The sequence below is a fragment of the Nanorana parkeri genome, unplaced genomic scaffold (genome assembly GCF_000935625.1).
Source record: "Nanorana parkeri isolate BGI_ZX_2015 unplaced genomic scaffold, ASM93562v1 scaffold200, whole genome shotgun sequence".
NCBI lineage: Eukaryota > Metazoa > Chordata > Amphibia > Anura > Dicroglossidae > Nanorana > Nanorana parkeri.
This window is the reverse complement of record NW_017306468.1, coordinates 285,024-299,601: the sequence shown is the minus strand read 5'-3', so window position 1 is coordinate 299,601 and position 14,578 is coordinate 285,024. Positions and strand designations below refer to the sequence as shown.

General features: G+C 40.2%; 1 protein-coding gene across 1 annotated transcript in view; it reads right to left on the bottom strand.

Annotated features, from left to right (window-relative positions):
* The window catches only part of ZNF407 (zinc finger protein 407), a 383,946-nt gene that overhangs the window by 128,850 nt on the left and 240,518 nt on the right, over nucleotides 1-14,578 (bottom strand). The window contains exon 6 of the mRNA XM_018555528.1: nucleotides 6,685-6,805. Within this exon, the coding sequence (XP_018411030.1) occupies nucleotides 6,685-6,805 (121 nt within the window). The remainder of the gene's footprint in view (nucleotides 1-6,684; nucleotides 6,806-14,578) is intronic.

Genomic DNA, 14,578 nt, shown 5'->3' with positions numbered 1-14,578 from the left:
CTTTCCATTAACCCTTAATTGTGGGGTTGCAGCTGCCCTTTAACAGTAGGATCTGCTTAGTATTGTTGTCTCTTGACACCATAATGTAAAGCTCCTCCAAGAATAAGTCAGACTCACAGCTGTGTCTGGTTCAGCCAGTGAAGTTCATGGAGAATGTCATTACCTGCAGCTCTGCAACACTATGCAGCAGAAAAATGTTCATTAAACCATTCAGAAGATGGTAAGCCAACAATAAAACACTTTTTTATACAGTTTGAAAAAGAAAAGTAATCACTGCTGAATTACAAAATATTGCTACATTTAGTTTAGATCTAATGCCACAAAATGCTCCGGGTTATCTTTTTTGAAAAGGATAACCTGCTCTTTTTGGGCCTTGTACAACACTCCTTTGTCCCTTGTAAGTCTCTCAAATGTCTTATTTAAAAGGAATATATAGTAGTCCCAGAAGACATTTTCCCATTTCTATTCTCTTCAACTCCTGTGAGCCCTTGTTCAGTGTGATAAGGCAATCTCCTTGGGGATCTGAGCTGTGTAGTTTCGTAGCACGAGTGACAAGGACTCGACTTGAATAACTGCTGTGCGCAGGTTGTAATTATGTCAGCTGGAGTGTTGAACAAGGGCACTGATTAATGTGAGCCCCAGCCCAGGCACAGTCCCTATCAAAACCTTGATGCAGGCCAGCAGTGGGGATGGGTTAAAGCAGAAAGACAAAAAATGTTGTACCGTCCATGATAGATGAATTGCTCCAACAGTCTTCAGGCAGATGTTCCAGGACAGTATAATATACAATTACTCTGCCTTATCACCTTCCCAGGGACAATAAAGCTTCCTCCTACTATAGCTCATGTGAGTGAAGGCAAAATTAGTTTTACTTTTACAACACTGACTCACTCATCATGTTGCATTGATTGTGCTTTTATAGCTACAGCAACATAATCATTTTTACATTATAAAATAGAACTGATAATATTTGTGCTTGGATTAAACCTGTGAGGCATTGATATTTATTTGATCAGTCCAATATTACTGGTTACTAGATTACCTGAGAGCATTAAAAGCTCTAACCTGCAGGCAAGTCTTAAGGAGAGAGGTTAGAATACAATTCTTACTAAGGGCCTCTTGTTGATAGCAAAGATTTCACCTGCATGTGCATCCTGCGTATTGTTAGTTGTGAAATAAACTGATCACATAACTATTACAGCTCCTTAGAGCCTCAGTAACTGGTCTACAAAGACTTTCTCTGAATACACCAGGAAAATTGCTAGAACATTTATACATTTATAGAATGCACATATACAGAAGTGTATCTTCAGTTCATCAATCCACAGTATAGGGAATAGGTGACTACAGTCTCAGCATGAGGACAATGTATGTTTCTTTAAAACTAAAATCCAGACAGATTTTAAAACAATTGTAACTATCATTTAATACAGCTGGGCACTATTTATTTTTTTACAACCCCTAATTTTTAGATACAGCCGGTAATAGTACCTGGATCCTGTCTTTTTATTAGCTTTCGGTAGCGCCCTAGGACTCAGACTGGCAGTACTGTGAGCCAATCAAACTTCATTGTACTGCACATACTAGTAACCCAACACTGGTAGCTTTGTGACAGGAGGAAATATCACTGTGAGTAGGTGGATGACATCATCGTTGTGCTGCTTCTCCTTCACTGCCCAAGGCTGGGGACAGGTCACTGGCCAGGCTATATTGATTAAAGTGAACCACCAGGTGAACAGCATAATACACAGAAATGCACACAGTTTTGCATGCCAAAAGGATATGCAATTTTGGCCAGAATTCCTTGCAATACAGACAACTATGATAGACAATAATATTATTCTGCTACTTACTGGTTTAGCATTATGGATTTCTTTGTCAAATTTACTGCTCCGTAGACAGTAGTAATGATACAGATTCACTGCGCAATAAGGAGGCTGGGTATGAAAATGGTAATATCAGCACAATATACAAAAATAAAACGTGCAAAAAGAGAATTACACTAATCGAAATTCATCAAAAGGGATAACCAGGGTGCACATAAAGTCCTTCACATCATTAAAGGGAATCATCTGTTAATGCACCAGATCCACATATCTTCCTGCATTTAGTTTTGACAAAAATACCTTTCAAATGAGACTAAAGTGGTTATGTGACATCCACTGTCCCTTCTTTTGTGTCTTTCCAGCTAGGATGTGTAAAGACTTTAACAGCATTTCTACAGCTGCTATGTGGTGCTACATGTACAGAAACTACATTTCTCCAGATGCAGGAAGGGGTGTCAATCGGCTTCAGTGGGCGTTGCTATGCTTGACATTGCTTGGTCAGGTGTCCAGCACTTTAGGAAGGAAAACAATGAGTCCCTCTGCACTCCTAACAGTGTTCCAGGCCCAGAAATACGAAGATGGTGCTCGCAGTGATAATCACGGATGGCGCAATGCACATCAACAGTGGAAAGCAGGAATCACCAGCATAAATAAATGTCCATTTAATTGGACCAGTCGTCACACATAACAGAATACCAACGTTTCGGGGCTACACAGGGTCCCTTCATCAGGGCAATAATGTGACACATTCATTAAGGCAATAATGTGACATATTATCTGAACGTTAATTACTGAGTGCTGGTGATTCCTGCTTTCCACAGCACTTTAGGAAGCCTGGAGCAGGATTTACCTGCAAAAAGTAGCTCAGTTTCTTTGTTACTTATTAATTATATATATTATAGTGCTGACAATTTACGCAGCACTAAACAAAATGTTAAGTTTAACATCAGTCCCTGCCCAGCAGGAGCTTAAGGTCCCTATCTCATGCACACTAGGGCCAATTTAGACAGAAGACAATTAACCTATCAACATGTCTTTGGAATGTGGGATGAAACTGGAGCTCCTGGAGGAAACCCAAGCAAGCACATGGAGAACGTGCAAACTCTAAGCAAATGGTATCCTGGCCAGGATTTGAACCAGGGACACCAGTGCTGCAAGCCACTGAGCTGCCCGCTTTTGTAGGTTTAAAAAATAAATAAAAAATATACTCACCTGATCCACAAAGCCAGCAGCGCTCTCTCCAGCCTGCCTCCTCCTCCACTGTAGTCATGTTATGTCCCTCGGCCTCCTCACATCCTATACACTATAATGGACATGATGACTCAAGGATTACTGGGTTGCTGCAGCGGAGGGGAAGAGATGCCCCAGGGACTGGTCTAAGAGCCAGGCAGTTCAGAGGATCTGGTAAGTATATATATTTTTTTACCCTTACAGTGTGGGGGTAGCCACATTGCATAGAATAATACATTTTGTGCCCCAAGTTCTTCTTTAGGAGAGGACAGGTAGGCAGTTATCATATAAATTGAATACTTAGCACAATATTGTATCAGTGAGGCCATTGTGCAACTGAACAGAAAACAATAAATATGGTTTGTGTAGTGAAAGAACGTAGCCAAATTAAATTATAGAAATATATATTATTATTTAATAGCTTTGCTATTGGAATACAGCTTAGTCCACTGTGCTGTATTATTGCTAATCAAGGGCCATCCATGTTCTCAAGAGGTTTGATCAGTGTGTTGAATTGAGACAAGCACTTCAATCTTTCATTACTGCATGTGTTATACAATTCTTAGAACATCACTGACAGACAGGGTCCTGGAGTTGTGCAAGAAAAATGACAGATGGAAAGGAACAGGTGAAAAAAAGGTTGACGACATTGTTAAGACAAAAGAGGAAAACATTAATTAACCAAAAGAGCTCCCTATGTATGTAAACCACAGCTACTTGCGAAAGTGTTTTTTTTAAACATAATTTGATAATACTGCTCTACAGATAACATATAAAAATATACAGAAATATACAAAATAATAGTGATATAGAAGAACGCAGATACATGTACAATATACCTCTGTATTAACCCATACTAATCTAAAAATACTATCATATAACACCATGTATTGCTGTCAAGCATGAGTTACAGTGATGCTGCCACTGCTAAAGAGCTTCCACATATAAAGCCTACTCATTTGGAAGGTGTACATTGACCCTTATACATTAAAGGAGAACTATGAGGTGAGTGATTTCCACTCATCCTCATAGTTAGAGCCGACCTGTGACAATGACGCTGCCACAGGTCGGCTCTTATCGATTGGGAAGTGAGCAGAAACATGCCGCCAATCAGCTCACTCCACGATAGTCTCCCTGCAGTGATCGGTGACTGTCAGTCACCGCTCCCAGCAGGGATACCCCCCGATCATCTCCGATCATCCAGCGTTGAGTGGAGGAACGAATATATATAGGCAGAGCCAGCAGAGCCAGCTGTCACTCACGCAGCTGGGTGGTTTCGACAGTATTGTCGGGATCCGTCCCGACTGGAGCACTCTCAGTATATTGTGGGCAATAGCGATAGTGGGTCACGGAAGGAGGTTAGTAAATGTCCTCCACAGCAGTTTTCCACTGAAGATGGAAGTCTAAAACGTTAGATTATAGACTGGTCTCTGGTTATCTATACACAAGCTCTCTTCAGATTACTACATTACAACTAGGGATGCACAAAATTGCCAGCTTTCATTTACCTAAAATTTCAGCAGTTTCGGAAGATTTCTGAGAACTTCTTTGGAGTCAATGTGGAAGGCAAAATTAGGGTGTTATGCAAAAAACAGACCTATCATTAGGCTCACTATTTAAATTTTTTTCCACAGAGAGCAAATCTTTTATTTTTTTGGTGCGGGCAGATATTCCTGGTACCATCTTATCTCCATTTGTTTCGGGCAGAACAACCAAGATCCAACATGCCCAGAGAACAAATGCATATAAGTCTCTGCTCCATCAGACAGGTAGCTATAAATATTTATCACATAAAAAGCATGTATGCATTTACACTGCACATTTTACCACACAGTTTTATCGGAATATATACATTTATTTATCAATACTCTAAAATAGTTAGATTAATAAGTTCTGTGACTATCTTCCCATATGACGTTAAACATGTTGGCTTTGTTTTTACATTTGTACAATACTCTACAGAACTCAAAATGAGAATAATTTATCCTGTATACATGTGCAGTACTTTATATTAAGCTGCCTGCTTTCCCTTTAAGCAAACAACTCACCTAAATTTAATTGTGGCACAAGCCTCAAATAATAACCTTAATTTAGGTTTGCTGAAAGGTGCAGATTCTCTAGAGCTTGTGATTCAGCCAATCAGGATGTGATCATATCACTTAGGTCTTCTCTGAACAGTAATAAATGATTTGGCGAATGATCATGATTTTTAATGTGCAGGATATTTACGACTGCAGTCAAGTGTAAGGAAAAAGGCTACAGGCAGTTGTAAAGTAAGCCCACATACTTTATACACATATCCTGAATGGATGAAATGTCATAAATATTTATATGCAAATTGAATAAGGTTTTTTTTTTTTATATGCCAACATGAACACACAGACCTGAAGCATGGCTAATATAAAAGCCCAACAAGATGTGGTTTATTAACCAAGTATTTACTTTCCACTAGAGGAAAAAAAAGATAGAAAATAAAACTAGACTTAATATTACTATTTGCACCGCCATTCTTTGGTCTATAAACTGTAAAGAAAACAGTTAAAGGAGAACAGTGTATTTAAAAAAACAATTGCAACAGTGTCTGTGGGATATAAATAGTAAAAAAATGTACATTAAATGAGTAACTGTAAAAATGTACCTGTTTAAGAAATAACCTTTGATAAAAGTGCCCAGTACACATACAATAAATAATGTCCAGCATGACACAGAGCCACCCTCGCCCCCATACCAACCACCCACTTGGTGCATGTGTCAAACAGAAACGTTTGAGAGTATCTTACACTGCTTTTTACCTAAAAGAGAACTATGGTCCAACCATAGTTGTTTAAGGTCACAGGAGGACATTTAATATGTCCTCCTGTGACCCAAAATTCAGCATATAGCAGGCTATTGCCAGCTATTTGCTGACAGCGCAGGGCAGAGATGCGGTCGGGAAAAATCTAAATAATATTGTCAGGATCCACTCCACCACCTGATTGACAGCTGGCTCCGCCTCTCTAGAGGCAAGGCCAGCTGTGCCAGCCCCCTCCTCGATCCATCCCTCCAGTCAACACTGGAGAAATGGAGAGGGGAGGGAGGAATCCCTGTGGGGAGTGGTGACTGATAGTCACTGCTCTCTGCAGGGAGAAGATTGATCACTCAGTTTCCGACCTATAGAGCAAACATGTGACAACTGCAGTGTCACACGTCGGCTCTAATTATGGGGATGAGTGTATTTCAGTCTCCCCATAATTCTCCTTTAATCATGTACGCTGTATTTTGAGTAAATACAGACACGAAACGCTTTGATACATGTCTACTGGGGGGAAAAAAAAATCACAATTCAGCTGTCATCCCCCTTAACAGAGAAACATTATTTTTTTGCTCATCAATAGAATAAACAGGGAAGAGTCTTATTTAAACAATATCAGTAAATAACGTACAGTTGACTTTGAGGTGCAAAAAGTCTTTAGCACAGTAAGATTTAAAACATCAACACCAATACTATTCACTATTACTAGTTGTTAATATCCAGTAATACATTGCTAACTGGAGAAAAGAATACCATTGTTAGCAACATGCCCTGTTAAGCATCACACACACAACAATAACTAAATGTCCTAAAGCTGGATGCAGTAAATGCAGTTACCTGTAATCACACCAGGGGCACATGTAAGGCTTTTCTCCCGTGTGGACCCGCTTGTGTCGTGTTAAGTGGGATTGTGTTGCAGATGCAAAATTGCATTCATCACATTTAAATGGTTTTTCTCCTGTTTAAAAGAAGGAATAATGAAATAATTACAGGCGATGCATCTGTAACATTAAATTGCTATGCACAATACCATGATTGTTTTTAAGTGCTGATCAGAAGGTTATACAATTTCTTTTATCCGATATACCCATAACCTGGAGACAGCAGTGGACCATTTTATTGGCTATCACACACAACAGTGAAGTGTATTAGGTTTTCTGGTTTCTTCCCTCCATCTCCTGAGTATTTGCATTTGAGGAACCAGATCCGTTGATGGTAGACATATATAGTTACATAGTATTTGAGCTTGAATAAAGACACAGGTCCACCGAGTTCAACCTTTTATGTGTGAGTGTTGTAAGTGTGTGTGTGTGCATGCGTGCATGTTGTGCTAACAGTAAGAGGAGTTTAAAAGGAGAATGGTTAAAACCTGAGCCTATTAAAGAATTTAAATAAAACAAACAAAACCTGAGCCTATTCACTGTATAAACAGCACACATATGCCACAGTCCTTTTACCCAGAAAATATGCTTTAATGACTGCACCACAAGCAGACTTTAATTACAGTACCAACCTCAGCACACTACTACCTGCTAATTTCCCCTCCGACCACTGAATGTGGAAGTGATGTATATTACATCATTTCTGCTTTCAGCCTGTAATTTTTTTTCAGCTGCTGTTGCTGCAGAAAAAGCTGATGAAGCAGAGCTTTGCTTCGTCGGCTGCTTTGGGGTCCCTAGAATACTTTAGGGGTCTAATAGTTAAAAGAAAAAAAGGTTTTAAAAATTATAATGTAAAAAATACACAACATTTTTCCAAAGTCCCCCACCCCCATGTACACACACACATACAAATACAAACACGCATTGGGTGCACCTACGTGCAAAAACGACAATTACACCACACATGTTACATAGCACCGCAAACGTTTAGTACCTTTTTCTTTACATAGTAAAAAAAAAAAAACCATAGTGGTGATTAAATACCACCAAAAGAAAGCTCTATGTGTCCCCCCCAAAAAATTATATAAAATTCATTTCGAGCAGCACTACATGACTGAATAAATGTCAAAGTACCTTAGTGCTGAAAAATGGCCTGGACAGGAAGAGGGTTTAATATCCCGTCTTCAAGTGGTTAAAGAAGAATGCTAGAAGTATATAATATACTAAGAGTACAGTGATCAGGCGTATGTCATATAATGCCCAGCTTACAGGGTGCAGTAGTCAGGCGTATGAAATGTACAATATAGAGCAGGATTTAGGAGTAAGTAATGCAGAGAAGAAAGGGGGCAAATAATACATAACACACAGAGTGCAGGGACCAGGAGTGCATAAAGGACAGAGTGCAGAGTTAGAGGTACGTAATGCAGAGAGTGCAGGAGTCAAGAGTGCATATCACAGAGTTCAGGGGCTAGGAGTGTATAATGCACACAGTACAGGAGTGTGTATCGCTCAAAGTGCAGTTTATCCTCGATTCTCTAGCAAAGAGTGTTCACTTCTCTCCCCCTCTACTCCGACTTTGGTATGTCCCTCGGTGCCCTCACATCTAATAGAAGTGAACTGTATTAGACTTGATGACATTGGGGCTTAGACCACCAGAGCCCGGAGGGAGAAGAGGCTGTGGAGATCGGTCTAGCAGCCAGGCAGAATCAAGGATCAGGTGAGTATATTTCTTTTATTTGATAGTTTATGAAGTAGTTCATGGGGACTATTTATAAATGTATTAAAACAATTTTCAATAAAGACTTATACATTTTTGTAACTGAATTTAATTGAAGAAATGTATGAATATTGAGTGCAAGTTGTGTGAAAATATTAATAATGGACCCATATGTGGATTGCAACATTTCACAGTTGTATGTACCCAACACAGCTCAGAGATGGACTATAATTTCAGGAACAGAACACATTTCTAGATTTGTAATAATCTAAAAAAACTTTATTGGTGCACACGGTTATTACCATGGCAACCAATTTTATTTCTATATGACCAAGCATGCAACATTTAAGGTTGTCTTTTTAGGTCTTGTTATCCAAGCTTAAAGGGAAACGCTGCACGAGACCTATTTAACTTAACCATGAACTAACATGCAAAGTAAATATTACATATTTGTGCATGATAGTAATGCACATGGGCACCCACTGACTTTATCTACAATTCCAGTATGGATCCTATTTTAGTTTGCTAGGGTATATACAAAATACAAATAATGACTAATTTGTGACTGCCAATAAAATGTAAGTGTTGACAGAGGGAAAAACACTTTGTAGGATTATGATAGTCTTACAAATAATGTTTAGAGCTCTGCCCATAACTCAGCTCAATTATTTTAACATGGTTTGTGTACTAGAAGTTTATTTTTATTGGCAGGCAGTACAGGAATCTTTCCTTACCAAAACTAAAATAATGATGGGCTAAAGCTCGGAGCAGCTATTTTATTTCACTATATTAACTGGTGCACTTGTTCATTGATGGCTTCACAGATTTGTGATCATTTCCTCTCCACTTTCTCCGCCTCTGAGCTTACTCCCGGACTTTAAATGGGCAGTGTGTAATTAGTATTAATAGGGAACATTATTGAAATAAAGCTGGAAAGTCTCTCATCTGTAGCTGATCGTTTTAATATTCCTATTCTTACTTCCAGCAGCAGTACAGACTTTGCACTGACATGCCAATAATCATCTAGTTCATTTTCCATCCTTGATTTAAAACGTGGCTACAAAGAATCTGTCATTTACATATATCATTAGATATCAGCTACATTTTATGTTTGACTCAATGGGCCTGCGTAAAAAAAGGACTTTTATCAAAGAACCCTCCTGCATTTATTTGCATTAAAGTGTACCTGACTGCTATATATATATATTGTATGTATTGTTTTGTGCAATGCCTCAATTCATTAAAGGAGAACTATGGGATCAGTGTTTTTCCCCATAGTTCTCCTTAGGGTAACGGGAGGACACAAACTAGCGTCCTCCCATTACCCTAAGCTCAGTATACCGCGAGCTACAGCTCTGAGTATACGGAGGCGCAGCAGCCGGAGCGGATCCCGACGTAGATGACGGGATCCGCCCAGCTGCGTGAGTGACAGCTGGCTCTGCCTATCTAGAGGCAGAGCCAGCTGTACCCGCCCCCTCGCCCGTCCGTTCCGCCAGTCAGCGCTGGCAGATCGGAGCGGGGAGAGGGGAATCCAGCCCTCCCCCTGTCACGGCAGAGAGCCGTGACAGGATCGAGAGGTGAGCGAACCTGGTATGTGTTTGCTCACCTCCCGATCTACTGAGCCGACCTGTGACAGTCTCATTGTCACAGGTCGGCTAGAACTATGAGGTGAGTGGAAATCACTCATCTCGTAGTTCTCCTTTAACCATTGCTCCACTGTACATGGCTCATGTTTCTACAACTGGAATTGGCTTCTGTGACCAATATTAGACTTTCAGGTAGTATTTCCATTCTGTTGGGTCTGATCTTTAACAAGTGGGCAAACTATACTATTTTAAAAGGATGCAAATGCCCCTGGATCACAAAAATGGATGGGTCATGATCTGCAACCCCCATGGCCCCTTCCCCCTAAGGGATTTTTTTTAAAAACATTCTCGTACTGTTGCTGTTCAATGGGATGCTTACATTGAGCACTTGTATGAGCGGAGAAGCTAACTCATGAATACAAACTATCAATCTAGTTGATTAAATCAGGAGATGACTCAGGGCTTCAAACTGGAAAATTGTATGGATGACTTATAAAAGCTGACTCAACACCCTTTCAATACAAATCTCAAGGACCAACCAATGTTATAAATAATATCACCCACCAATTTGACACAAGCTTTATCCTTCTTCAGGATTAGACTAGGTAAGCTATGTCAAAATTTGGATCCTCAAAAGTTAGAAAAGGGCAGATTGCTTGCATGGGACTGCCATGGCAAATTTGGCCAATCACTCACCTCCATGTCATTTCTACTGGGAAGTCTCACACTCCTATCATCTGGCATAGGGTCCCAACTTTAGCATTTCACTTATCAATCACAAAGAATGGACATAGCAATGCAAGAGGGGACTGATAAAAAACTTAAAAATAAAGCCCACAATGACATTGAACATTGCCTTCTTTTTCTATACTTGCCATTAAGATAACCATGTTGTATTGTAATGAGACACACAGAGCACATACTACGAATTATGCAAGCTACTAATAGTTCATTATAGTTATATTTAATACAAAGCTATATGGGGGAAAAAATCTACTACCTGTAAGCATGATTTCACTGTAATGATAGGAAAAAAAGAGACACTCCCACAATGTCTCCATACTTTTGTCTTGATATTGAGTACTGCTTGTTAAACTGGCAATGTAAAATCTTTCTGATGCATCCTCTCTTATTACTTTCCCTATAATTAATGAATGCTACTTGTCAGGTTTAGCTAAAAAAAAAAATCTAGTCACTTATGCCACAGATATCCTTCACACAGAAGACAGTCACATAATTCAGAAGTTCCGTTTGGTAGCTATTTGTCAATCATCTCTACTATAATTGGAGGTGGCTATGCTGTTGATTGAACAAAATGCTACTATATGTCATGATGTCTCTTGAAGCTGTCAAGACTGTGTAGCCTATGAAGTACAAAGCAATCTTCAAATGAGTGATGAACTGACTAGGTGCTTCTATGATAGGAACAGAGTTGAAAAGGCTGCTTTTAATTCACACAACGGAGGAAACAGAGAGCTTGTCTGTCTCTACCGTATGAAAAATGATACAAAATAAAGTTTTAAAATCAGTATTAAAATTATATGCTATAATTATTTCAATAATGTATGGCGCTTCCCAACTTTTATAGAAGAACACATGGCATCTTTGGTTTATATGTAACAGGCATATGGTGCTTGTATATTTAACATACATATGCAATGATACAGGCCTTACGGCATCATGTGAAAAACATTTTTCACAGTAAATGAATTGATTTACTATTTTGATCCACAGCTAGTCATGTAATTTTAGGGATAATTCCACAAGATTAAGATTAACCAATGCTATGCCAATAAAATGCACACACACATACATACACACATACACACAGCATATATTAAAAAGGATATGCATGTTTAAATGACGCTGGCATAGGCAGCTGCATTTGACTCGGTATTGGCCCGTTTAAAAGCTCACTTTAAAAGTGAGCAGAGGTGAGCTTTGCTGCTTCTTCCTAAATGTCTAATCACGGCTGGGGTCAGGGAAGAGACCTAGCAGTATTGCTTAACTGTCGTAGAAAAAAATAGGGCCACAGGCCTGGTTCTGCCACCTAGGAGGGTTGTATAAATCTTAGGACTGGATAGACAAAAAGACAAAAAATAGCTAACATATATGTATTTTAACTTTGTATTTAGTGATTTAGTGTACACAGTGGAAATGACGATAAGCCATAGAAAACACCAGCAAACCTATACATGGTAAAGCTATGCTATTTTTCATAAAATAACTCTGTAGACTGTCATTTGTTCTTCCTCACATTGGACCTTACATAGAGGTAACAAACCCAAAGAAAACAGCTAAGAATTTTTTAAAAAGCCTTCGGATTCTGGCAGCAAAAGGTAAACTTGACAGAGTATACATTTTTCCCTTTCATTAAATTCATAATACAGTAAATGGCATCTTGTGCCAGAGTCCTGCAGTGAGTCAGGTTACCTGTAATGAGTAACCTGCAAGGTAAGATGAATTGCCAATGTCTGGGATTCAGTACAATATTTCTATTGAACCACCTCTAACTGCATGTTAACTTGTAGTTTAAATTTACATTTTATCTGTTGTCTTGCATACATGTTATCTTTGCTCACAATCTGTATATATTTTGTACTCAGCCATTTCAGCATCATTGCAATATACTGTGAAAAATTGGAAGAGTTTTGCCCTGTGTGTAGCGTTCGTTAGGGGTAGGGAGGGGGGAAAAAGGGGAGTATAACCGGATGTACTAGGTGAGTGCACCGGTTGTGGCTGGAACATGAGGGGTTTGGAGAGTTAGTTAAAGGGGGGGTCTTTTGCAGGTGTGTGGCTTCCGTTATGTTCGGACCGGGGTGTCCAACATGTGTACTGTAAAAAACAAAATTGGAAAGAGGAAGCGCCACTACCTGGCGCAATAAATGTGGTTGAGTGAAGTGTAAAAGTAATGTACTCACCTGTGGCAGGGTGAGCGCTTGCTTGTAACCCACTGGGTGGGGTGGGGTGGAGTGGAGCGGTGGAATCAGTCCTTCTCTTGCTGGGTGGTGCAGATGGAGACACAAGGGTAGAACAGCCAAGGGGTGAGGTAGAATGGTAGGCAAGGGAGGGGTGAACTTCTGAAACTCACCGTTTGGAAAGCAAAGGCAGGATGTCAGTGACGACGGTGTGAGCAATGTTGTGCCTGGATGGCCGTGGGGTGATCCTCTCGGTGGCTGCTGTCACAGGGGTCCTGGTTGGAGATTCCGGTGACCGGAGCTGAAGGGCGATGCGGTGCCGACAGGAGAGCCGATGGGCAGAGGAGCCACAGTGAAGGCTGTTGACGAATGTGCCGCCTGTGGGGAGGTTGTGTGTCCAATGTCCAATGGGAGCGGAGGTCAAATAAAAGTGGTGAGAGTGTTGCGGCGAGAGCCGTGTGACAGGTGGTCAGATGCTGCGGTGTGTCTCCCTCTGCACCACCCAGCAAGAGAGGGACTGATTCCACCGCTCCACCCCACCCAGGGGGTTACAAGCAAGCGCTCACCCTTACCTCACCCTGCCACAGGTGAGAACATTAATTTTACACCAACTTCACTCAACCACATTTATTGCGCCAGGTAGTGGCGCTTCCGCTTTCCAATTTTGTTTATTGCAATATACTGTACCTGAAGTTTGCATTTTCAATATTTTAGTTGGTCACTAAGAGGTATCACTTTTGCAGCACCTTTTGCCTTGTCGCTGAGGGAGCAATACTTCTGTGGGCCATTGCATTGAGCCTTGGTTTCTATTATATATGCAGAATGTCTTTTAGGGGAATATGTCACTTTGCCAAATTTAGAGTCCTGGGAATGAGGGAAGGTGGTCACATGCAATCTCAAAGTATCAGGTATTTCCACAGGCTCCAACAAACAGAGTGGCAGAAGGGCAGGGTGAAGTGCAGCATTATTGACAGGGTGGGCCTTCAGAAGAACCTGTCATTCTGCCCTGAGTGCGCAAAGTGACAGTTTCTCTTTAACACTCTCTTATGCCATAGCAGCAGTCTTTGGCAGTTTCTTTTCATGCAGAGGAATCTTGTAATTTGGCAGCTATCGCTTGGAACATGAAAGTAATTTAACACAACAGATATTTTCTTATGTTAACATCACAGCTTTTCTATGTTAACATAACTCATTCACACTACGTGTTGCAGTAATGCATGATAACACGTGTGTTTCAACACACATTACTGCAACATATGTGCAAGGCACTGCAGTGCCATTCGTTTTCAATGGCACCTAAATGTACTCACACAGTGCGCCTCATTCATATCAGTGCACCACACAGCACAGATATAAACCTTCTGTGGGTTGTGGTGTCTTTTGGGGAAAAAAAGCATTGCAGTGCATTGGAAGCCCATTCAAAATGAATTCAAATATTGCTTTTGTGCAAAACACAAAAATCAGCACATTAAAGTGCATGTGGAAATGCAGCACAATGCATCAGGAGAATCTGAATTTTTAAATGCAGCGGGAATAAGTACCTGAATTCTGTCTCAATATTAGCGTTCTGCAATCTCACGCATAGCAGCACTTCAACAGAAAGAGCCTATGGTTCCAATCAAATTTTAT